Here is a 25,008-nt window from a genome sequence, read left to right on the forward strand (position 1 = left end):
CATAGTTAAGTAGTTAACTAGTCGACGTAGCCGAAAGACTAATCACATCCCGCGGGACGCGGCTCTCTCATACAAGCCTCTTCAAGTCAACAGGGCTCACAGGAGAATGGTACGGAGTAGTTATGTAACTAACTACTCCATACTCCGTACACCGGAGCCTAGACCGAGTTGAGATCGTATTTATCATCCATAGATTCGCTTCTGCGTTCACTACGGAGTAGATCCCAACTCTATCGCTGGCGTGGAATCGTATAAAACAAAGCTTCTTGGAGTTTAAAAGGAGTCTAGGGTGGCCTAGGCCTTTTGTTCTGTGAGAGCCCGATAAGTGGTTTTGAGGCCTGAAAAAGGGTGACCGATCGCTCCCAGACTCCCACCAGCCAGCTTTCATACTTTATCTGTTTTACGCCGTGCCCAAATACACTGTACGGAGTACTCCGTACAGTTCCTGTTATCCATGTACCTGAAAGCCCTAGGTATGTACGGAGTAAGCTTTTGATTTTCCAGACTTTCGGAGCTTATGCATGGACTTTACGTTCCTACTATTGCTGTGTGGCGCAGCTCGTTTCCAAAAAAGGGGACCAGGCTTGGATAGCCTTGGATGTACGGAGTACTCCATGCTCCGTACGGAGTAGAGACAGAGAAATTGCCTCACATAGCACGAAAAGGTAGAAGCTGATAGAGAAGCGAGGTGAGTACGGAGTACGTTCCAAGTAGTAGCATTTGAAGGAAAGGGAGCTGAAAACCGCGATGAGTGAGAGAGAGGCTCATGCCTATTACATAATTAACTATATACCCCGTATGCACAAGCATTATGCGCTCTATACTTTCGTTTAAGAATATGGATCTCAGAAAACTCACTACATGCCCTAAATGATTCATCTGCAAAGTTTGCATTCACCCCCATATGCAAAATAATGACAAGAAAAGAAAACAAAGCATGTCATTTCAGTCACACAGTAACCCCATAATATACGCCAATTATATGTGCCCCTTTGTCGAAAAGTCGTAAGAAAATAAAAATAAAAAGGCGGGAGCCGTCAAGATTTGTAAAGAAAAAAATACAAGCAAGAAAAAAAGTCTGGTTAAAAGGCTCTGAAAACTAAATCGAGCTGGGAGTTGGTTTCACCATTTGTGAGGCTCGATTTGCCCTGTAGAGGAAACAGAAGAAGGGTTGTTGGCGATTCAAAGAAAATAGAATGGGTCTCGAAATCTTTACTTCATAAAGGAGACCAAACCGGAATTAAAAAGTCGATACTTTTTGTGGCCATATTGCAATGCTATACATGTACGAACGGTTGTTTGCACACCTGGTCCAGTGCGTACGAGAAATATCTATCGAGAAGATCCGTCTTGGTGAGAAGTTTTTGATGCATGAAATTGTAATGGGCAGCCAAGGCTCGGCCTTCAATGAGGATGTCTGTGAATCATAGTTAGATTTTCAAAATATCTTAGGTAGCAAGACCGGCAAAGGAAGATTGCGGTTGATTGTTTTTTTGGACTTACGTCTATTAAGTTGTTTTGGCAGGTCCAACACGATCATATCCTCATCGCCTCTATCCTTTGGCCAGTTGTTCACATCGGTGTCGAGAACGTCATCTCCAAGGATTGCGAGGGCGTTGATACGAATACGCTCCCCACGCATGTTCCAGGGCGGAGTAAATTTATAGTTGTCGAGGGTATTCTTCTCGATGTTTTCAAGCAGCGAGTAGTGTTGCTGAGCGGCAATCGCCCAAGACTCATAAGTGGGCCCCCAGAAATCATACTTGAGTTTCGAAACAGGAGTGCGGTTGAGCGCCTTGTCGTCTTCAACACGTAACCAGCGATGGTTGTCGCTTGGCGGAGGATTTGTTAGAGGCCATTCGAAGTTTTGGGGTCCGTTCCAGAATGGGTGGTTGGATGGGCGCCATGAGGGGAGGTCGCGTTTCTTAGGCTGGTTCTCGGCGGGCTGGGCGGCCTTGGTCTCGTTGACGACGTCCGGCAACTCCGGAAAGTACGGGTGAAGAGCATCATGGTGATAGTGGAGAAAACTTAGGGGAGGGCCGTTTATCACATTGGCCGAGACGGCGAGGAAGTCAGGATTCTTCAGCTTGGTGGTGACGAGCAGCGGAATGGTATCGTCCGCGAGCCACATCTGCAAAAATCAGCCGGAGGTGCGAGAAGTCCGGGAACAACAAGGCATCACTTACGATATCGTCGTCCAGTTTGATATACATGGTCCCTCGCTCGACCTGGCGCCAGAGTTTGGTGTGTTCCGGCCACCAGACTGTCTTCTCGAGGGTGATTTTCTTGTATCGGGGTGATCGTTGGATGATGGTGTCCAGGAAAGCCAAGTCTTTCTCGTCTTTGGTGTTGGCGAAGAAGCGCACCTCATCCAGCCATCCACCGTTGTCGACGAGATTTTTCTAGCGGAAACTGTCAATGCGGAACATGCATGGTGGTCGATGGATGTTTTGGAGGGAAAAGATACCTCGAGATAGCAATGCAGGGTTCGAACGCGATCGCGACGGCCAAAGAAGACCATGCCGCTGATGGTGATGTTTTCGGGCTTGACCATGTTGAGCGAGGGGGCGGAATGGTGGGAGTCGAAGGCATTGTGCATTTGAGCGAGCGGCAAGGCGTGCCAGGTGGAGTGAAAGAGGAAGAAGAGCGCGAAGACGGCAAAGACGGCGCAGGCGACGACGAGCGAGCGTCTGTGGGAGCGCGCGTGGACCAGCATCATCAGGCTGGAATGGGGCTTTGAGCCCATGGCTGGACGCAGGGTGAAGAGGACACCGGGAGCGGTGCGGTGCCGGCGGGCGAGAATGAGAGCAGACGACCGCGGGCGGCAGCGGGAGCGGGAGACGGGGGGAGGGGAGGAGGGCAGGTTAAATTGCGAAGCGCACACACCACCGACAAGTCAGGGGATGCGAGACGACTCGGTTGGCGTGGTGGGAAGCGAGAGTGAAGAAAAGGCGGGCTGCGCGGCGTCGCTGCATTCAGCCACGGCGGTGCCGGGTCTGGAGCCGACATGGTTTGTCTTACATACGGCTCGCCTCGTATTGCACGCCCGTGGTTGGGCGCGTGGGGGATTCCATGACGCTCAGTTGAGCCGCGGAGGGCAGCGCAGGCGCGAGGCTGGGCTTGAGGCGGGGAGAGTGATTGAAGGACGGCCGGATTGCCGGGGCAGGACGGGTAGGAAGGGCAGGAAGGGCAGGATGCCCGGCTTTCGCCGCGATGACTCGCATAGGCCAGGCTGCAAAGACGTCCCTTACGCGGCGGTCCCGCCTTCACATCACTTGAGGAGTGATTCGCGACTCTAGCTACTACTATTACGGAGTACTACTACTTAATACTGCTGCTCCACGCGGCGAGCAGCAGTCTTCAGGAGATCGGCGGAGCCTGCAGGGCTGTCCCCGCGCAGAACCTGCGTGGCCAGTCGATCCTCCTTCTCGTCCTCAAGGAAGGGGAGCGACGCAGAGAGAGGCGTCGTGGTCGTTGTGGCTGTGGCCGACGACGACATCTCGACAGGGGGACCTGTTTTGGAGAAATCTCGACCATACTAACATAAATATACTATGGAGTACTAGCCTAGAGAGCCCGGTGCTGGGGGCTACCTAGTTAGTCAGGGGATCTGGTCTGGAGACGCTACTCCTTACCTATCGGCCTAGTCAACAGGCAGTCCATCCGACAGCTCGCTCGTCAGGCCAACAGGGCCAAACCCCATTCCGACGCCTCGACGTCCGTCCTGCGGGCCGAGTTAACTACTAGTTACTCCGGACTCCGTGCGGGCCCCTTGCAGGCGTGCAGCCGCACGCTGGGCTTGCTCAGCTGTGCCGCCTGGCCGATCCCTTCTCCATCCGGCAGCCCCCTTCAGGAACCTAGCATGGGAGCGACGCGGGCGGTCGCCATTGGCTGCAGCGCTGGCCGGCCGCGCCAGCCCCGATCGCGTTAGGCCGGCAGGGAGCCCTCGCCCCGACCTCCCCCGCCTGCCCGCCGCGCTTCCCGGAGTTTCTTGGCCCGGGCCACCATCCTTGTGGGTGCTGCCCTCCGTAGCAACCGTTTCGCTCCCGTCGAGTGGTCTCCCGTTTTCGGGCCGACAAAATTCCCGTCTCGGCCCCGCAGCTCGAACGGGCGTCGCCTTCCTCTCAGCCCCTCCCAAGGAGAGAAATCACGTTATCTCGACCGCGCTGCTCCCTGCTCCCTAACCTAACAGCCCTTTGCGCCCGCTACCGTCATGTCCTTCCATACCATCCCTGTCCTGGACCTCGCGCTGGCTCGAGACCCCAGCACGAAACCCACGTTTCTGCTAGATCTCCGCCATGCCGTCCTGGAAGTCGGCTTTCTGTACATTAAAAACACCGGCATTGACGAGGCGCTGGTCCTGAAGGCCATTGCCCAAGCTAAGGATTTCTTCGATCTGCCCTTGGAGAAAAAAATGGAAGTCGAGATGAAAAACGCGCCGAGCTTCTTGGGTAACTATGCCCCTGCGCACAGGACACCTTCGTCGAACGCGCCGGTCGCCATCCTGCTGCCGCTAACTCCATCGGCGAACCACAGGATATAGCAAACTTGGCAATGAAATTACTCGCCTCAAGACTGACTGGCGCGAACAAATCGACCTCTCCACCCCGCACCCCCACCCCGGCCCTGCCGCGCCCCTCTACCACAACCTCCTCGCGCCCAATCAATGGCCTGATCCCCAGTGCGTGCCGAATTTTCGCCCCGTGTATGAGGAGTACATGAAGCAAATGGCCGCTATCAGTATGACTTTTGTGTCGCTTGTTGCCGAGGCCATTGGCCTCCCGCCCAACGCCTTCAGTCGCTTCTTTGATGAGGATCAGCAGCACAAGTTGAAGATCTTGAAGTATCCGGACTTGCAGGCGTTGGGTGTCGATGGCAACGTGGAGCAACAGGGCGTTGGTCCCCATAAAGACAGTATGTTGTCCAGTTACCTGTTGCAAGCGAGCCATCATCGAGGATTGCAGGTACAGAATCATCTTGGAGAGTGGATTGACTGCCCGCCGATTGACGGGACGTTTGTCGTGGCCATCGGCCAGGGGCTAGAAGCTGTGACCCAGGGCGTTTGCCAGAGGTGCGTACTCCTCTTGATGCCTTAAAGTACCTCAGCTCGCTACCAGCTCAACAGCACCACCCACCGGGTTCTCTCCCCCGCCCCTGGCTCTGGACCTCGATATAGTATTCCCTTCTTCCAGGGCATTAGCTATGACGCCACTTTTGAGAGTATGGCAGTCCCTGAGCATGTCAAGGCTCTTCGGCAAGAAATCAATAAGAGAAATGGTGTTCGTCAAGACGATATTGAGTTTACATTCTCCAAAGGCCGATGGGGCCATCTGGGAGAAGCAACGTTGATGAATAGGATCAAGAGCCATCCGGATGTTGGCGAGAGATGGGTATGTCTTGATCCAGAGTTTTGGCATGGATCTTTCTTATCAGAAGCTGCTAATCCCCCCTTTAGTATCCGACGTTGTTGCAGAAGATCCGGGAAGAGCAGGCAAGTAACAATCAAGTGGCAGAGATGCCACAGGGTGGCGTAAAGGATTAATCACTCCAGGCGCAGATTGTACAAATTCATTAGTTAGGAACACGAAATATCATCTTGAGTAGCCATTTGAATAGCATCCTGATTTCGTGCATGTGAGTAGAAGATGGAGGTGCTCCTGGCATTTCTTGGCCAGAGCCTCAAGCCAAGACAACTGCTTAATTGGCTTGGCAATCGCGTCACGCGTTTGGACGCGTCGCCTTTGAAAGACAAGACATAACATAGTGCAACGGAAGAATCCTGAGTCCTAAGCTCATTCAAAATCGCAGCCATGTCTGAGGGCAATATTCCGCCCAATGCCACTTCAGATGCTCTGCCTAAGCTAGCGAAGGATACTACTCAAGCAGAGAATGAAACCGCAGCGGAAACGAACGGTGCCAACTTGGAGGATATTTTGTTTAATGACGACGATGACGATGATGAATACCCCTTTTCCAGCGCAGCAGACGCAAATGCGCAAAGCTCTCAGCCGGAAAACACGCAGTATGGTCTCCTGCCCAGCTTTGCGAAGTGGTGCGCTGATAGGGACGTAGGCAGACCGCGCCGCCGCCGCCAGTCAAAATCGACTCGGAAACAATGAATTCTTTTTATCAGCGCTTATTCCCTTTCAAATACCTCTATCAATGGCTTAATCATGGCGTCAAACCATCCGTCGACTTTGGAAACCGAGAATTCGCATTCACCCTACAGAACGATGCATATCTTCGCTATCAGTCTTTTCCAGCCGCTGAAGGGTAAATAAAATAGTATCTTAATCTTTATTCAAAACCGATGCTGACTCCGAGTCGACAGCCTCCGAAAAGAGATTATACGTCTCAATCCATCTCGTTTTGAAATTGGCCCGGTTTACAGCACCAACCCACGCGATCGCAAATCCCTCCCAAAATCCAGTGCTTTTAATTTTAAACCCGTTTCCAAAGAATTAGTGTTCGATATCGATTTGACCGATTACGATGATATTCGAACCTGCTGTGAAAAGGCGAACATTTGCCCCAAGTGCTGGGCCTTTGTGACCATGGCGATTAAGGTGATCGACAGTGCTCTCCGGGAAGACTTCGCCTTCGAACATATACTCTGGGTCTACTCTGGTCGGCGTGGCGCGCATGCATGGGTATGCGATCAAAGCGCTAGGGATCTACCTGATGACCGGAGGAAAGCCATCGCTGGATATCTCGAACTCGTTCGAGGCGGTTCTCAGAGTGGGAAGAGGGTGAATCTCAAACGGCCACTTCACCCACATATTAATCGCAGTTTAGATATCCTTCGGCCATATTTTAGCTCCACGATATTAAACGATCAAGACACGTTTGCTTCCTGGGATCAAACAACCCGTCTTCTTCAACTCATCCCCGACAAATCCCTTAAAAACTCTCTACAGAAAAAATGGGAATCTGCTCTTTCTCGTGATAGTACCCTAAAATGGTCGGATATCGACGCTGTGGCTAAAACTTCTGGCAGCCGTGGCCTAGATACCAAGGCCTTACTCGAAGCAAAGCAGGACATTGTCTTGGAATACACATACCCTCGTCTTGATGCAGAAGTTAGCAAGAAGCTAATCCATTTGCTCAAATCGCCTTTCGTTGTCCATCCAGGTACCGGGCGGGTCTGTGTGCCAATCGACATCGGCAAAGTCGATCAGTTCAATCCGCTGGATGTACCCACTGTTTCAGAGCTTCTGGACGAAATTAATGCTTGGGATTTGAACCACGCACCTGAACCGGAGACTGCAGGTCAAAATTCTCCGCCTGCCGCAGATGGAGAAAATGGGAACCATTGTACAAATGCGATAGATCGTGACAATAAGCATAAAAAGTTGCATGACTACGAGAAAACTAGATTAAAGCCGTTTATTGATTACTTTCGGAAATTCGTTGCCAATTTGAATCGGGATGAACGGGTTTCCAGCAAAAGGGAGAGAGATGAAGATGGCATTGATGATATGGGATTTTAGGCAGTTACGAGACTGTATAACACTATTCCCAAGTTTTCGAGTGCCGGGTAAGATACTATGAGTACGACGTTAAAATCGATGCCTACTATTCTATATACATCAATAACATCCTGAATTTATTAGACAGGATTTAACTGCTACATGCGGTTTTTGTCTGCAAGAAAGAAAAGGCAGGTCAAATTCAATGTCATGTGTATATTATGCTTTATTTGCCAAAGAGAAAGGGATTATTTTGTTGAAAGTGAGGGGAAGATTTATGACCATTGAAATACAATTAAAACCAGACCTAACAATTTCGTTTTCTGTACGTCAGGCCTGATGATGGGATATAATGAATTGAGAAAAGAAACAGTAGAATACAGAGTAGAGATCGGCAAGTGGACTGTTGATATTAACAACACATGTGCCGAGTCACGTTACACTTCAACGAACTTTTTCAAGCCTAGATTTTAGAAAAAGGATTAGCTGATAGAAAGGAAATGGGGCTAAGCGCACACTTACTCCCAAGCCAACGAACATATTCTTTTTGCTCTTTAAAGTCAATGTAATCAGGTACAAAGGCAGCAAGAGCGGTATCAATCCCTCTTTCCTCCAAATACCGCTCCAAAAGCACTTGCAAATCCTCATCTAGGTTTCCAAAGGGTGGGCCGGCATAAATACTCCCTCTTGCCCATTGCGTCTCTGCTGATTGAGCAGCAGCGATGTCTGCCTTTTCAAAGTACTGAACCTCCATTATTTGGGCGACACCATCTTCAACAAGACATTCAGCATACATACAGCCCTTTCCAGGCTTTTCAACGGTGACATTGACGTGAACGGGGTACCCAGGCTCAGATGTCTCCTCCAACTCGTTGTCATTGTCAGAAAGGGTGCCCTTGTCACCAGAGGCCGCTTTGGCATTCTCAGAACTCGCCCCACCATTCATACCACGGGCTTGGGAGTCGCTTCCTTCGAATTCGTCGGGAAGTGCATTGTCGTAATCGCTTTCGGAGGCGCCGAGATTTTGGAGATCGGCAATTGAGAAGGAAATACGAACTCTGAATCCATCAGTATGGCGGCATGATTGAAGATTAGGTGGACTAACTTCTCGTCACCAAATTTACGGGTCATGATGACCTCTTCTTCGCCCGGAGTATCTTGAATCTTGTTCGACGTTCAGCTCGATGACACAGAGAAAGGGCGCCGAAATAGTACCTCAAATGGACCATTATCTAGAAAATATTTCAATGACTCGGGAAGTTTATCTGTGTCACTGCTTTCCGTCTCTAAAGCAAGCTCATCCTGAAATTTAGCTGCGAGTTCAGCGTCAACTACTCGCAATGTCAGCATCGGACACTCGCAAAGCTAGCCCTTGTGACTTAATGGTATTCATACCTTGTCCAGCTGATTCTAATTGTGGTCTTGTCGTAGAAAATGAGGCATAAGCCGGTCGAGATGCAAGATTCCACGATTGTTGGAGCAAGGTGGGCTTTGGAAATGCAGTTTGAAGGGGCCTAATGAAGGATTTGGTAATAGTTCGAGGGGCCGAACGGGAGAGTACCCTAAGAGCAAACATTATTGATCTGGAAATCGAATCAAGCCACGGCAAAATTATGAGCTCTTAAATTTGGAAACTGTGTTTGTTACCTGCTTACGACAAAAAAACCATTCTAGTTATGTTTGCATGTTTGCAGCATTACAGAGTTAACGAACTAACTATCTAACTAGTAACTTGTTAGCCACAAATTAACTATATTATTATGTAATCATATACATTGCCTTGTCAAAAGTGTTGGCACCCTTTTTTTCAGGTGACACTTTTCAAACTTCAATTACTCCACAAAATTGTATACTAGTATACTGAATAATATAATCAACATGTAAATAAATGCTTGAATCATTCACTGTGTCTTTAATTCTAGGTTACTTTCATGAAGAATAGAGGAGTCTAAATGATAATAGCTTTCAGTCATATTTAATAAGATTTAAAGAAGCAAGCATTTGTAATTATAATAAATTATCTTTGGAGTATTCTTCAATCAATTCTCTACAATACAATTCTGTTATCCAACTTGATTGTGAAACTGTATAAAATATATTTTGGAGATCTATCAGACGACTTAGCCATTCGACTAAAAAGGCGACCACCTTATTTGTTACTAGGCATTAGTCATAGTCTGTCTGTTTTACAAGATCACTGTTTACCATTAGTCCCAAGGCCGCCCGCGCTGTTTCCTTAAAGAGTGAAATAATAGACATGCAAACAGGAAGCTGCTCGAAGAAGTGTGAGCTAACCATGCCCTTTTTGGATTCACGACCAGTGTACCAGAACGCCTACTTGCAGCATCAAAAGAGAAAATATATGATACAAAAGGTGTACAGAGTTTTTGGAGTATGTGGGAGGGGGCATGATCGAATATACATCATACAATTGCCTTATCTGATGGAGGCGGTGGGGGAAGCTAGTTGTATATCGTCAGTCAATCGGGTGATTAATAACTTAAAAAAAAAATTGTTGGCCTTACATCCAGTCTTGTATTATCCGCCATCATTCTTTGAAAGCCAATACCAACACCTTCAATAACGGCCAGAAAAACGGCACACATAATGGCTGAATTCCGAGCTGCTTTGTATCCACCTCGTATCGCTAACGCGCCACCAGTGAAGAAGCCAGCAATAACTATATGCATAGTTTCAGCATGTTTGAATTGAAGCTCGCTTGAGGAGACCACAACATACTGGCATTGTACGGGTCTTCTTTCTTCCTAATCCCTTTCACCGCGCAATCAAATGTCGAAAATAGTCCACCCCACACACCGAAATTTCCGCCTAGAACTGGGGCTCGAGCTTTTATAGCAGTGATAGCTCCTATTCGACGTTCACCGTAGGGGCTATTCCTGAATCCCTTAACGCCGTGCCAGACGGCGCCCCCAATAGCCTACATATTAAGAACTATCAGGAGACGCTTGCTCAAGAAATTTCCAAAAAATGAGCGGACTCACTCCCATACAAAATGCTCCCCCGAAATCAGATAGCGCGACCCTACGTTACACGCTTGATTAGTTGATTTATTCAGCATGATACATAGAAAAATGCATTTACCAGGGACATGGGTCTCGGGAGTGATCCATAATGTTAGGGATAAATTGGGAGAGAGCAGGCAAAAATGAAAGGTACAAAAGCAAGGAGAATCAAAAACGTAGAAATGTAGATTCTCGGCTCTCAAAATAATCTAAAAACGGCGGTGATATGATGGATACGCTCGACTAGAAGTTGGAGCCATGGAGGAAACGTTTTTTTAGTTTGCATTGTTTGCCTCCACAATAATGTAAGAATGCTTAGTCACTTAACGTAATTCATCACCAAATGGCCTAACCCACAAAGTGACTGATTTTTCTACTGTAGACCTCTACTTTCAAAATTCAATAAAATGACCAATGAAGCTGCTATTAAATTGATGATTGATTGATGATTGAAGATCTGCACTTGCAGAAGACTTCTAATTATGTCAAAACTGTCAAAAAATATGAAATCAACATAACTATGTTGATATGTTGCTTTAAAGACATATAAGTTTCTAGACACAAAGCTGTCTCTCTATATTCAAGAAATCTTACAGATGTGCAGAAAGAAGCTCTTCAAGAGCAATATTAACATTGTTACAAACTATGAATTTTCTGCTACATTTTAGCTTCTATGAAATTTAATAAATAAAATTCTGTAAAGTGATGTAGAATTCAACTGAATCTCTTACTTTATTGAACATTATAAAAATCAGTTTGTTAGTATTTTTCTATGAAATATTGATTAAAAGAGAAAAACTGCTGACAATTATATGTACTATTCTTTGTTTTTTAATCTAGTAATATCTCTTAATTTTATTGATTTGATGTTGATTTTCACTGAATTAAGACTAACTATATAAATTTCTATAGCTTTGAGAAAAAATCAAGAAATATAATCTTAAATCAACAAATATTTACAATTTTGATGAAAAAGACTTTATTATAGAACTAGCAAATATATTTAAAAGAGTAGTCTCTTTATAAGCTTATAAGTATGATGAAATATTAAGTGCTGTACAGAATGATAACTAAATAATTTATCTCTCTATTTACATGCATCTGTGCTGATGAATTCTTCACTACATCAACTCTTATTTATAAAAGAGATTTTAGAGACATTTAAGATACTTAATTAATTAATTTTAACTATAAAAAGAATCAAACTTACTTTACTGCATCAGAAAATAAATAAATCAATGATAAATATGAAATCTGCTGACTGAAATTATTTAATAAAAAGACTAGAGTCAAAACTAATTCTACAGACAGTAAGTAGAGTAGATGTCTGCTTATACTAAATGAATATATTTTTCATATTAATATGCAATTCATTGATTTTATTAATAAAAATAAAATTCTACTGCTTATTCTTTCATTCAGCTCTATACATCATTTACAGTTTCTAGATATTGAACTTTTTAAATCAATACAGCACTATTATTCAAAGAAACTAAACAACTTTTCTCAACAAGACATAAATTTTATTAAAATGATAAAATTAAATTTCTACATCTTGTTTAAACTCATGTACATAGCAGCTTTTATGCTGAAAAATATATTATCTATATTTACAGATGCTGACATCTGACTGTTAGACTTTAATAGAGTGCTCAAATCTATACAGTTCAAGATTTCAGACATTTAGAAAGATGTTCTAGAGCCCACTACATCTACTACATGCTGAAGAATAGACAGACTACTAGACTATCTGAAGAGAATCAATGTCATTTCTAGCTGCAGCTCTAAAAATTGAAAAGAAATACTGTCAGTGTGACAAAATATTAAATCTCTTTAATTCTGAACAAGCTGATAAAGCTCAATTCTTTTCTTCTTTAAAGATTGTGAAAATAAGAGTCAAAATCATAGAAAAAGAGCAGAAGAACAAGAATAAAAGAATATAGAAGAAATAGAAGAAGCTTCAATTAATTATATTAAGAGAGAATCAGACTGCTAAGTGTACTGAGCAGTATATAATTTATGAAGAAAAATAATTAGTAAAAAAACTTAAAAAAGAGATAAATAAAGCTGCAGCTTGTAGAGTGACAGTCTATGAGATAGATGCTAAAGAACAATGTATCAAGCTTACAGTGTAAGAAAGATAACTAAGTTGCACTTATAGTATTTAAGTAGTATTGCTATATGTGTAGTAAGAGAAGAACTCATCACTGATCTTCTGTGAAAGAAGATCAGCATGGCTTTAAGTACTAGTGAGATTAGAATTATGCTAACTAATAAGATGCTAGCTCTTAGAGTGGATTTAGTCTACAGTCAGCATGACAATTGTCTTTTTTTCTAGTAGACATTGTTCTCAAGATCTTAAAAGATAGCAAGATAATTTAATTAGACATCTACTTATGCTGTTGATGTTCTAATTTTGAAATATTAGAGTGTGTGATTAATAAATTGCACTAGTGTTGAATGTTGATGCAGATGAAATCTGCAGTGTTGCAGTGTTGATGTGTGGTGTTGATGTTTTGTTGCACTGATGCTGATTGGATAATTAGTGATGCCACATCTCTAGTGTTAGCATGGTTGGTGGTTGCATGGTCATCAATGTTAGTGTGATGCTAATGCTTAGTGAATATTAACAACATCAGTGTGTGAGCTTTTTCTTCTTCTTTCTTCACTTGAGCATTATCACATCATCACTGCTATTATGTCTTGCTACTTCTTCTGTTGTGCTGTCTCATCATTCATCATTCTTTATGTTGTGTGAGTACTGAATTGATTTATTTATGCTGCTTTGACACTTTTATTAATGCTAAGTGATGTGATGAAGATTTTGCTTTTGCATGTTGTGAATCATCAATTCACAATGTTATTGTGCAGTAATGTTTATTACTGTTATTTTGATTTTGCTAATGACTCTTGACTTATCTATGCTATTCATTATTAGCATTAATCTTTTGTGATATATCTGCTTTTACTTTTATTTATGTTCTTCACAGTGTTTTTGATGTCTTGATTTTTTGAACTTATGTGAACATTTACTAATTATTTTTGATGTAGTTATGTTTCATGCTTTCACTGTCTCTCTCTGCTTATCAACTCTGATGACTTATATGTTGTTATGCCCAGACATCACTGTTGTAAAGTGTACTGGAGAATATACTGCTCATGTACTCTGATAAGAATCTTATATCTTTTTGTGTGTGTGAAGATTTTTGATGATCATCTATTAATGCAATTATGACACTAAGTTGTGTTAATGTTCTAGAGTCTGTTAAGTTTCATGCACTTTCAGTGTCTGAATTGTTCTGATTCTTACTAACATAACTATTAGATCATCAGCTTGAAGAATGAGCTTCAGCAGATTTCTGATTTATGAAGTCTGATCTACTACACTAATAGATTGAGTATGACTGTCTTCACTGAGTGTTTAAATCTTCAGCACAAGATGCAATATCTGATCACTTCTGCTGCAAGACAGTGCAGTAAGTGTGCATGTGCAGCTATTATGATTAATGTTGAAAGATGTTAAGTTCATAAAGCTGTCATTATGATTAATGTTAGATATGAGATAATCATCTGTAAATGAAGTCTGTCAGTAATAAAAGTCTGTGTGTCTATATTATCTTCATCTGTGACCATCTCTGATGCTTCTCTGTGTTTGTGGAAGAGTAGAGTCAGAGAAGAGAGAAAAGAGAAAGAGCAGATTGAGTCAGTGCAGATATATTTAAAATGTTATCTTATTTATTGTGTTCATCATCTTGCTCATCATGCTGTCTGTACTGCTGCTGCTGTCTGTGATGAGTGGAAGATCTCTGACTCTCAGAAAGATTGAGCTTTGACTTGAAAAAGAGTTGTTTTTTGTGTGCTTTGATGCTTTTTTTCTGTATCTAGTTTCTTAAGTTCATGTAGTGACTGTCTTTAAGTGTTTAATCAATGAAGAAGTCTTTCATTACATTTCTTTTTCTTTTTTTTATTGAATAACAAGAACAAAAGTCTTTGAAAGTTTTGTTTTTTATAGTTCTTATGCAACATAGAGTACTTTTCTTGTGTTTTTTGCAGCAGTTATAATGTTTTTCTTCTCTGTCAGTGCTTTTTTGAGTGTTCTTCTTCAGATGTTTCTTGTTGTTCAAAGAAGTCTAATGCTTCTGTATTCTGAATATGTTCTTCTGATAATCTGATTTTCAGATGTCATTTTCTGATCCCCATCTCTTTTAACAGACTAGATACTCAATTTTATTTCTGTGTGTATATTTATCAAGAATATCTTCTACTTGGTATTCTTCATGATCATTCATCAGTTCTGAACTTGATGGTGATAGTTTATTTTCCCTTTTATTGTATTTCTCTAGCATGAAGATATGAAATACTGAGTGAATATTTCTAAATAATGATGGTAATTGAAGCTTATAGAATTGTTTCCCCCATTTTTCAATGATTTCAAATGGCTCTATATATCTATGATTCAGTTTTCAGACTGAACAACACATGCTTAAGTTCTTTGCATTGAGAAGTACCCATTCTTTCATGTTGAATACTTGTGATACATGCTTTGAATCATAATACTTTTTCTGCACTTCACAGGCAATATGAAGTGTTTTTTCAAGACATTTGTGAGCAAGTCAATGTGCAGTAGAAGCTCATACAACAAAAGCTTAGTTAGTAGAATGTACTTACTAATAACTATATAAATATATATAAATATATAAGTATATAGTTATATATAAGGTTTTGGTGAATGAGTAGAGTGAGAACAGTGATAATAGAGTTCAGAAAACAATAGCATAGAAGAAGTAGTCAATGAATATTCAAAGAAGTTGTTGAATTGTTCTGTTAATTACATTTTGCAGTGGGGATTTTGGTCTTATTTATAGACTGTGAGTTTAGAGTTTGAGTTATGTAAGTTATGGCATATTTGTCTTGATTTATAAGTGTTACATCATGTGTGATGTAATGTATGATGCAGTATGATGCAGTATATTGTGCAATACTTGCAATAGTTTTGTAAAAAGTAGTTATACTTTTTAGAAAACTGAATTATTATATGAGGCACTTTATAAATTCTGGTTTCAGTGACTGATACTTTCTATACACCAGAATATCTATGATGTAGATTTATAGAAAGTTGGTATAACTGATTATAAAACTTGTTAAAGTTGAGTATAATGTGCAATAGTTTATTAATCTTGAAAATAAACTATGCAACATTGAATTTTATGATGTTATTGATGATGTCACATATGATGACATTTCATATGATGTAATATCATATTATGATGTAATTTGCCACCTCAATTTATTATTCTTTTCTTGATTAATAATTTATACAAGCAATACTATGGTGGTAACCTTATTGCTGTAACTCTATTAGAAAATAAAGTTTGAAATAAACTTTTAAAGAATAAGGTTTGAACTAATCCAAAAAGAGTTATAGATCAAACTTTATATTTAATCAAGATTTATGTATATGACTCTGTAAATGTTATAGAAGTTATACATGTTATACACATGTTATATAAGACAATATATAGTATATAAATTTGATTATATTTGAGAATGTGATATTCTTACAACATTTGTGCATCTTTTGCAATGACTCTGCTCTTTCTGCAGCTTTTGGAGCTGTGTGTTCTAGTGGTTTGTTCACATTTATGCATAAGTCTGATCTATATCTCATTAATGCAACTGCTGATATCTCTCCTGTTGAGCTGTGGCTGCTCTCCTTCAATTGATTGTATGTGTGCTGAATCATAGATAGCCATTGTACTCAATCATCTTGATGGTAATTAATAAACTCTTGTAAGTAATGTTTCAGAGTTTGATTTTGTCTTTCCATTTGACCATCTGTCTGAGAATGATAAGCAGTGCTTAATCTTCATTTTGCATCAAGATAGAAGCATAGAATTAATCAATAATTGCTTGTAAATAGAAATTCTCTATCTAAAATTAAATTTTTTGATGCATCATAGATAGTAAAGATGTGCTCATAGCATAGCTCTGCTAAGTCTACTGTGTCAATGTCTTTTCTACATGGTAGGTATAGGGCAAATTTGATATAAATGTTCACTAATACTAGAATGACATTAAAGATATTGTCTCTTCAATTGAAGAGAGATAACTCTGTGATGAAATTCATTAAGATAGATTTCATGAATTGTGAAAACATTGAAATGATTTCTAATTCTTCATGTGTTTTATGTCTTCTGAATTTGATTCTCTGACAGATATTACATGTCTTGACATAATCTGCTACATTCTTGGTAAGTTCATGCCAATAGTACTTATCTTAAATGACTTCAATGGTACATTTCATTTCAAAGTGACCTCTCTGTGAGTCATCATGATTTGAGTGTATAATCTCATTGATTAATGCTGGCTGACTAGATACATATGCTCTATTATTTGTTCATAGTACATTATTTTTGAAAATTGTTCATGTTACATCTTCAGTCATGAAGACATCTTTCTTCTCCATCTCTCTTCTTTAAATGAACACAAATGTGTCCAGCTCTTGAAGCTGCAGCAATAGAGAGATTAAGAATTCAGACATTTCAGTGTAGACTGTATCAAACTTTATGACAGCATTAATTATAAGTCTTGACACAAGAATTGATTCTCTAACATCTTTCAGCAGTGTTATTGTCTGTATTGAGCACAATGCAAAAGAAGAACTTACATCAACATCTGTGTTTTCATTTGTTCTTTATACTTTCAGCATTCAGTCATGCACTCTGATGCAGTTTACTATAGAAGTCAACTGTTTGTTCTTCTCTAGATTTCATTCTAGTTGAACATCATGTCTGATCTTCTGTTGCAGGGTAGATAGAAGAGTCTCATTATGATAGACATCTTTGTGATCTGATTGATAACTTGATGCATCTGCTGAGTTTAATTTATTCAGATGGTGCAGTAATATGAAGTCATATGCACTAAGCACTTTCATTCATCTTGTCTGACATCTGTTTAAGCTCTTGATCATCATAAAGAACTGTAAATTGACATGGTCAGACAAGACATGTACTGATTTCTGACTTCTCTTCAGATAGTATTTTCAGTGTTTGAATGCAGCTACTATAGCTAAAAGTTCTTTGTCATGAATATTATAGTGGGTTTCCACATCAATTAGCTTTCTACTTTGAAAGACAACTGAGTGTTATAGTTCATCTTCTTGAAGTTGTGTAAGAATAGCTGCTACTGCATAATTAGACATATCTAATTCTAGCTGAATGCATTATCTGTTGTCAAAGTGTGTTAGAAAAGATGCTGAGATAAAGCTTCTTTTTAGTTCTTCAAATGTGCATTGAGTATTCTTTATTCAGTTAAAGTTGTGCTGTTTCTTCTTTGTATCTCCTTTGATAAGCTCAAAGAGTGCATTTGCTATGCATGAATAGACATGAATAAAGTGATGGTAAAAATTTGCAAATTTAAGAAAGAATTGAACTTTCTTAATGCTTTTGAATGTTGATCAATCTAAAATGATTAACACTTTATTCATTTCCATTGAAATGTCTTTGAATTCTATGACAAATCCCAGAAAGAAGACTTTTTCTGTTGCAAACTCACATTTAAATTCTTTGACAAATAATACTGCACACTTTAAGTGCTCTAATATCATACATGTGTGCATCTTATGTTTCTCCATGCTATTTAAATATATAAGAATGTCATTCAGATAGACTACACAACATACATTTAGTAAATCTGCAAGAGCTTCATTTATATAAGCTTAAAAAGTGATAGATGCATTGATAAGATTAAAGAGCATCACTTTGTATTCATAATAATCATAATGAGTGTGGAATGTGGTCTTTCATCTATCAGTTTTGCATATTGAGATACAATGATAAGCATCTCTGAGATTAAGTTTTGTGTAGATCTTAGCATCAGACAATCTGTCTAACATTTCACTAACTAATGATAATGAATATCTATTCTTTAGTGTAATGTGATTAAGATCTCTATAGTCTACACAAAGTCTGAGATCTTCATTCTTTTTTGGTGCAAAGAGTATGAATGTCTCAGCTGAACTTTTTAAGAGTTGAATTCATTTCTTCTTCAGTGCATCAGTTATGTATTTCTGAAGTACTGCAAGTTCTGTTTTCAACAGATTATAGATTGACATGAATGATGATTTCTTCTCTTTCTTTAGATTTATGACATGTTCTGCATTTGATGGTCTGGATGAATTGATGATGTTTTCTTTAAAGAAGATGTGTGCATAGAGTGTAATATAGTCAGACAATGTCAATATGATGTCTGCAATGTTTGCATCATTGATTGCACTGCTGATGTTATCTTTGGAAAAATCTTGCACATTTGGCACAACATAGTCAGGCATTTCTGACATGGATTCTGCAACATTTGTGTAGGGTGGCAGCCTATAAGATAGGTGCTAAAGGACAATGTATCAAGTCTACAGTGTAAGAAAGATAACTAAGTTGCACTTATAGTATCAAAGTAGTATTGCTATATGCACAGTAAAAGAAGAACTCATTGCTGACCTTCTGTGAGAGAAGACCAGCATGGCTTTAAGTACTAGTGAGATTAGAGCTACACTAACTAATAAGATACTAACTCTTAGAGCAGATCTAGTCTACAGTGGACATGACAATTGCTTCTCTTTCTTGTAGACATCATTCTTGAGATCATAAAATGTAGCATAGTGATATAATTAAACATCAGATTGCACTGTCAGCATTCTAATTTTGAAATATCAAAGTGTACTGTTAATAATTTGCAATAGTGTTGAATGTTGGTGTGAATGGAGCCCACAGTGTTGCAGCATTGAGATGTGGTGACAGTGGTGTCAGTGTTTTGTTGCATCAGTGTCAATTGAATGTCAGTATTTCATTGCACTGATGTCAATCAGATAATTAGTGGTGCTGCACCATCAGTATTAGCATGAACATTAGCATGATTGATGGTTGTGTAGTCATCAGTGTTAGCATGATGCTAATGTTTAGTGAATATCAACAATGCCAGCACATGTGTGAGTATTGAATGGTTGCAGGTAATGTGGCAATGGCTTACAGTCTTTGTAAATGAGATTAGATTGGGTGAGAGGTGGTTACAAAGAAATCTAAGCATGAAAGAGAGAGAGATAACTTGTATTGCTACAACAGTATCTAGAATCTCTAGATATGTTGCCACTGATCTTCATAAAAAAGTGTCTGTGGCAGATTTTGTGTGTTCAGCTTTGCTAATGAGATTATGTGATCAGTCATGAAGTTTACAAACTTCAGATATCATGAAGCATGATCATCTAAGCATTAAGAAGATTTTACAAATCTCTTTTAGATGATGAGATGAATGTAAGAAAACTGCAACACAGAGTCTTATAGATTCTCTTCTCTTAACAAGTCTTGATTTTCAAGATGTTGATGTGATCAAGATCACAGTGAGAGTGACAGCTTCACTGTGATTGTAACAATTTTGTACAAAATCTCTTTTTGATGTGATGAATGTAAGAAGACTGCAATACAGAGTCTTAATTCAATCTCAGTTTCTAGATGTAGATGTGACAGTAAGATCATAGCAAGAGTGACAGCTTCTCTGTGATCATAATATAGTTGCTGTAGTGACTGTCATTCTCTATAATTCATCTAGTGATACTCAGCAATCTCTTAAATATAAATATCTCTTTCTTGATCTTCTCTCTCTCTCTCTTTCTTTTTTCTTTTCAATAATATTTTTCTTCATTTTGATAAGAGTTTCTGACAAGCATTCTTTTCTTGATGATTATGAATTTTGAGAGACTTTGTAAATGACTTTTCTCAGTGCTAACACATTATACAGAGAGATAATTTTGCTATGTCTTCCTTCTTCAAAATTAAGATGTCAAAACATGAGCAACAATGGCTCAGTAAGTTTGAAAGTAAAACTTCAATCAGTCACTGTCTGAGATTCTCTTCAGAGATAATGAGAGCGATGTTTTTAGAGTCTTCTGCTTTATCTAAAGTGAAGTTCTCAGTTACTGTCATTTCTTCAGAAAATCAAAGTGAAGAAGTATTGTTGCCATTAGTTTCTGTTTATGCAACAGAAAGTTATGTCTCTGAAGACTTTGAAATCTCTTCTCAGATGTCACAGTCCAGTCAGTCTGATTTTGATTATGATGATGTAAGTGATTTCTCTCTATTTCTTCTTCTCTTAGTGCTTCATAATCACCTTTATAAAGTCTGAAATATTCTTTACAAAGTGTTTTCTCACTCCATAATCCTCTTTTCTGTGTGCATGGCTGATGACATATTCAGAGTGCTAATATTTAAGCTTGACAGAAACACTCAATGATGTCTACTGTATCTAGTAATAATTCTTTTTCAACTACTAATTCTGTTGTCTTGATTGATTAGATTTTAAGAGAGAGTGATCATTCATCTTTTAAATCTAAAACTCTTGTTGATAATACACTGCTCTGTTTTTCTCAGTCTGATCTGTTTCTATCACATTCTTGTTCTCAGTCTGTGCTCTTTTCTATACTGCATTCATTCTCAAGCATTGATTCTGTCTCTGATGCATCCAAGATATGTTGAGTTGCTTTGTAACATAACTTATATGGCAGTTTCTGCTTTGTAAATTCATTTATGAAGTGATATTGAGAATTTCAGCTAATGCTTTTCTTTCTCTAGAAGTCAGTCTCATTAAATTTTTCTCTGTCTGCTGTATCTGCTTCTGCTTCTACTTCTGCTTCTCTGACTTCTGCTCTGACTGTTAACTTATCAGTCAGAACATCAGTTACTATGAGTCATTTTCTGTTCTTAATTTCAGATTAGAATTCATCTGATCATGAAAGATAACTTCTTACTTTTCTCTCTCTTCAGTCTGCAATTCTTACTGATTCAACAGACTCTGTTTGACTGAGAGATAGAGCTCAGCTTTGGAAAGAAGTTCTAATCATCATGACAGACAATTATCTTTAGTAGTTATGTACAGCATGTTAGAATAACTTAAATCTCTCATTGAAACAGTGTGTTGCAAGTTCTCTTAATAGAAACAGATGTAATAACTGTATCTATCAGACACATAAAACTTATTCTTTCAATTCTTAGAGTTGTCTTCTTGTTTTCTTTCTTTTATTACTGCAGACTTTGGTCACTAATAGTCTAGTTTTCTCTTTTTCTTGCAGACTTTGACCATTAATAGTCTAGTTCTTTCTTTTATTTTAGAGTAAATTCACTACTTCTGCTTTATGAATCACTTTTTGACAGTTGTAAATGCTTCTACAGACTGAGTTTTCTTCTAAATTAATTCACTACTCAGATCACTGCTCTTCTACTTCATGAATCATTCTCTAACTGCTTCATAAATGTCTTTACAAATCTAACAAGATCTCTCTAAGTGCACATTTTCAGAATATGATATAGATCAGACTTATCTGAATGTTTTCTATGAAACTCAAACAGCTTCATATCTAGATGTCTCACATTCTTTGAAAACTTTCAAGTTCTTTTCCCATATTTCTGCCACTGCACAAGATATTTAATCACTTAATCATTTTTACAGAAGTCAACAATTTTCTGTATCTGATACTCTTGCTTCACAGAGAATGTCTCATAAATTGAGTGATGTGATTGACTATTCACTCTCTTCTGTTTCTTGTGTTTAATTAGAAGAGACACATGAAACACATTATGTACTCTCAGCTCTGATGATAGATTCAATTGATAGATTTGAAGCTTCAATTTTTTCACACTTCAGCATGATCTGTGCTGAAGAACATCTAACTTCTTGCTAGAACATGCTGTTCTAATGTTGCAAAGATCTAATCACATCTGATCATCTTCATAAAATGATACTGCAGTATGTTTCTTGTCATAGTAGCTTTTTTAATAGACTTGCATCTTCATAAGACTCTTTCAAGCTGTCTTATGCAGCTCTTTCAACTGATCTGTTAGTTTATGAGATTCAGTTGTGACTGATGCTGGTATTTCTGCTCTCAGAAAATTCATTCATGAATGACTTGCTGTTAAAAGCTCAAAGAGATTCTTCTCTGTTGAGAATTGTCTAGAGTTGTTGTAAGTAAACTCTGCATGAAACAATTTTTCAATTCAGTCATCTTATTCATAATTAATGAAGCTTCATAAGTACTGTTCAAGAGTACTGTTCAGTCTTTCAGTCTGATTATCTATTTGAGAATGAAATGCCATGCTCATTCTTCTATCAACTTTGAGAAGATATAACAGATCTCTCCAGAACTCACTTATGAATATTGATTTATAATCAGAAACTATGCTTGAGAAAAGTTCATGTAATCTGACTAGCTCATGCATAATTAATTCAGTAAGTTGTTCAGATGTCAGCTTCTTTCTGACTGGAACAAAGTGAGACATCTTTATAAATCAGTTCACAATGATCAGAATATAGTTGAATTCCACTCTCTCAAAATTCTGACTTAACAGAAAATTCATAATCACATCCATTGCAATGTGTTTTCAAGACTTTTCAGAAATTGACAAAGAAGACATCTCTTCTTGTGGTTTCATCTGAACTCATCTGAATCTCAAGCAAACATCACAGACATCAACACATTCTTTCACAAGCTTCTTCATTCTTGATCAATAGAATCTGTATGCTAGCAATTTGTTAGTTCTTTCACTTGCAAAGTGATCTGTCAGAGATAAATTATGATGTCTTTTAATCAGTTCAATTCACAGAGCTTCATTTATGAGTATATAAAGATGCTCTTTTATAAAAAGACAGTCTTTCTTCTCTGTTCAGTCTACAAACTTAATTGAGTCTAACTGAAGACTCTTTCTAATCTCTATTGTGTGGTCATCATCAGCAAGCATTTCAGATAACATTGTCATTAGATTCACAAATGCAGTCTCTTATGAGTCTGTTTCATTCAGAACATTACTGAGAATGAGCTGCTTGACATCTTGTAACTCATTCTTGAATTTTTGAATATCATAAGTATCACTCAGAAGCAGCTTCACATAAATCTGTTCTGATTTATAACATGTTTTTCTGTTTACAGAGTGTGCATTTCTGTTAGACAAAACATATTTTGAGTCTTTCTTCTCAGCTTACTGATCAGAACAGATCAGCATGAAATGAAGCTGTTCAGCTACTTCACACTCTTAAATATTCTCATATTTCAATGCTTCAGCATAGTCTGATCTTTGTGAAGAATCATCTGCTGAATTCTTTGATTCTTTCACATAATCAATCTTAAATCAGAAAGCTGACAACTTCTGAATCCATCACACTTATCATCTTGACAACTCTTGCATGGTTTCAAAATTTCTGAGGCTGTCATGATCAGTTAGAACAGAAATGAATTGAATTGATTTCTCTAGTCAGTATCTTCATTGATGAAATGACTCAACTATGATCAGTAATTCTTGATCATGAATGTCATAGTTGTATTTAGCTGAAATCATCTTTCTTGAATAGAATTTCACTGGTCTTCACATGCCATTCTTCTGTAGCTGAGAGAGAATTCCACACACAGCAAATTCAAATGCATTCATTTTCAGCTTGATTTTCTTTTTTGAATTAAAGTGATATATCATCACTTGCTTTGTAAATGTCTTCTTCAAGTCATAGAAAAATTTATGAGTCTTTTCTGTAAGAAAGCTGAGTGAACTGCTCACTTCTTCACTTCTTTTTCTTTTCTTTCTGAATTGCTTCTTCCCTGACTTCCCACTCTTTAACATGCTAGTCAAACCAAGTGTGAGCTTGGAGAACTTGGGAATGAACTGTTGATAGAAGTTAGTAAATTTCAGAAAGACTTGAATATTCTGACAACTCTTGAACTCTGATCAAGAAATGATTGTGTTCATTCAGACTTTTTTCATTAAGACATCTTCTGGTAATATCACATATCTCAGAAAGTCTATCTTCATAACACTAAACTGACACTTAAATCTCTTGCAATAGAGTTCAGTCTCTTTCAGTGTCTTGAGCACTTTACAAACATGTTCAGTGTGTTCTTTCTCATTCTCAGAATACACCACAACATCATTCAGATACATCATAACAAAGACATCTAAGTACTTTCTCAGTGTCTTGTTGATGTATGACTGAAATGCTGTCAGTGCATTTGTAAGTTTAAATGAAATCATCTGATATTTAAACATTCTCAGTGAAGTCTGAAAGACTGTTTTTCATTCATCTCTCTTTTTTATTCATAAATGATGATACACATTCTTCACATCCAGCTGGATATAGATCTTAGCTTTCCTCTTCAATCAGTAGAAGTGGATATTGATTCTTTACTGTCTTTAAATTTAAGTTTTAATAATTCACATACATTTGTAACCCTCCATTCTTCTTCTTTACAAACAGAATGAGTGACCCAGCTGATGATCTGGAGAATCTGATGAATTCACTTGACAAGATGAAGTTAACATACTCTCATAAAGCCTCTGTCTCTGTTTCTGAAAGTCAATAAATGGGGTCAAACTTTGGCACTGTCTCTGGCAACAACTCAATGTCTAGATCATTCTCTCAGTGAGAAAGTAAGAAAGCATCTTTTGCATCACTGAATGCATCAATCAAATCTTTATAACTGTCTAGTATCTGCA

At 39.0% G+C, this 25,008-nt stretch overlaps 5 protein-coding genes across 5 annotated transcripts; 2 read left to right on the forward strand and 3 right to left on the reverse strand.

Annotated features, from left to right (window-relative positions):
* Positions 1 to 1,277: 1,277 nt before the first annotated feature.
* On the reverse strand, positions 1,278 to 2,554 carry LOZ57_005346 (uncharacterized protein; the record flags this gene model as incomplete). The annotated part of the gene is made up of 4 exons (XM_049254377.1): positions 1,278 to 1,417; positions 1,504 to 2,131; positions 2,187 to 2,402; positions 2,468 to 2,554. 4 exons carry the CDS (start codon positions 2,552 to 2,554, stop codon positions 1,278 to 1,280), a joined length of 1,071 nt encoding a protein of 356 aa, XP_049106681.1.
* Positions 2,555 to 4,213: 1,659 nt separating this feature from the next.
* Positions 4,214 to 5,542, forward strand: LOZ57_005347 (uncharacterized protein; the record flags this gene model as incomplete). Its single annotated transcript, XM_049254378.1, has 4 exons — positions 4,214 to 4,451; positions 4,537 to 5,071; positions 5,126 to 5,390; positions 5,456 to 5,542. The coding sequence occupies 4 exons, from the start codon at positions 4,214 to 4,216 to the stop codon at positions 5,540 to 5,542; spliced, it is 1,125 nt and encodes a 374-aa protein (XP_049106682.1).
* Positions 5,543 to 5,810: 268 nt separating this feature from the next.
* PRI1 (p48 polypeptide of DNA primase) lies at positions 5,811 to 7,490 on the forward strand (the record flags this gene model as incomplete). The annotated part of the gene is made up of 3 exons (XM_049254379.1): positions 5,811 to 6,068; positions 6,134 to 6,273; positions 6,332 to 7,490. 3 exons carry the CDS (start codon positions 5,811 to 5,813, stop codon positions 7,488 to 7,490), a joined length of 1,557 nt encoding a protein of 518 aa, XP_049106683.1.
* A 416-nt stretch (positions 7,491 to 7,906) lies between these two features.
* On the reverse strand, positions 7,907 to 9,045 carry MAM33 (Mitochondrial acidic protein mam33; the record flags this gene model as incomplete). The annotated part of the gene is made up of 5 exons (XM_049254380.1): positions 7,907 to 7,932; positions 7,992 to 8,527; positions 8,575 to 8,633; positions 8,685 to 8,800; positions 8,865 to 9,045. The coding sequence occupies 5 exons, from the start codon at positions 9,043 to 9,045 to the stop codon at positions 7,907 to 7,909; spliced, it is 918 nt and encodes a 305-aa protein (XP_049106684.1).
* An 847-nt stretch (positions 9,046 to 9,892) lies between these two features.
* On the reverse strand, positions 9,893 to 10,600 carry TIM17 (translocase of the inner membrane; the record flags this gene model as incomplete). Its single annotated transcript, XM_049254381.1, has 5 exons — positions 9,893 to 9,931; positions 9,995 to 10,149; positions 10,209 to 10,407; positions 10,472 to 10,511; positions 10,572 to 10,600. 5 exons carry the CDS (start codon positions 10,598 to 10,600, stop codon positions 9,893 to 9,895), a joined length of 462 nt encoding a protein of 153 aa, XP_049106685.1.
* Between the last annotated feature and the right edge of the window lie 14,408 nt (positions 10,601 to 25,008).

This window comes from Ophidiomyces ophidiicola (assembly GCF_022830035.1).
Source record: "Ophidiomyces ophidiicola strain CBS 122913 chromosome Unknown scaffold_26, whole genome shotgun sequence".
Classification (NCBI taxonomy): Eukaryota; Fungi; Ascomycota; class Eurotiomycetes; order Onygenales; family Onygenaceae; genus Ophidiomyces; species Ophidiomyces ophidiicola.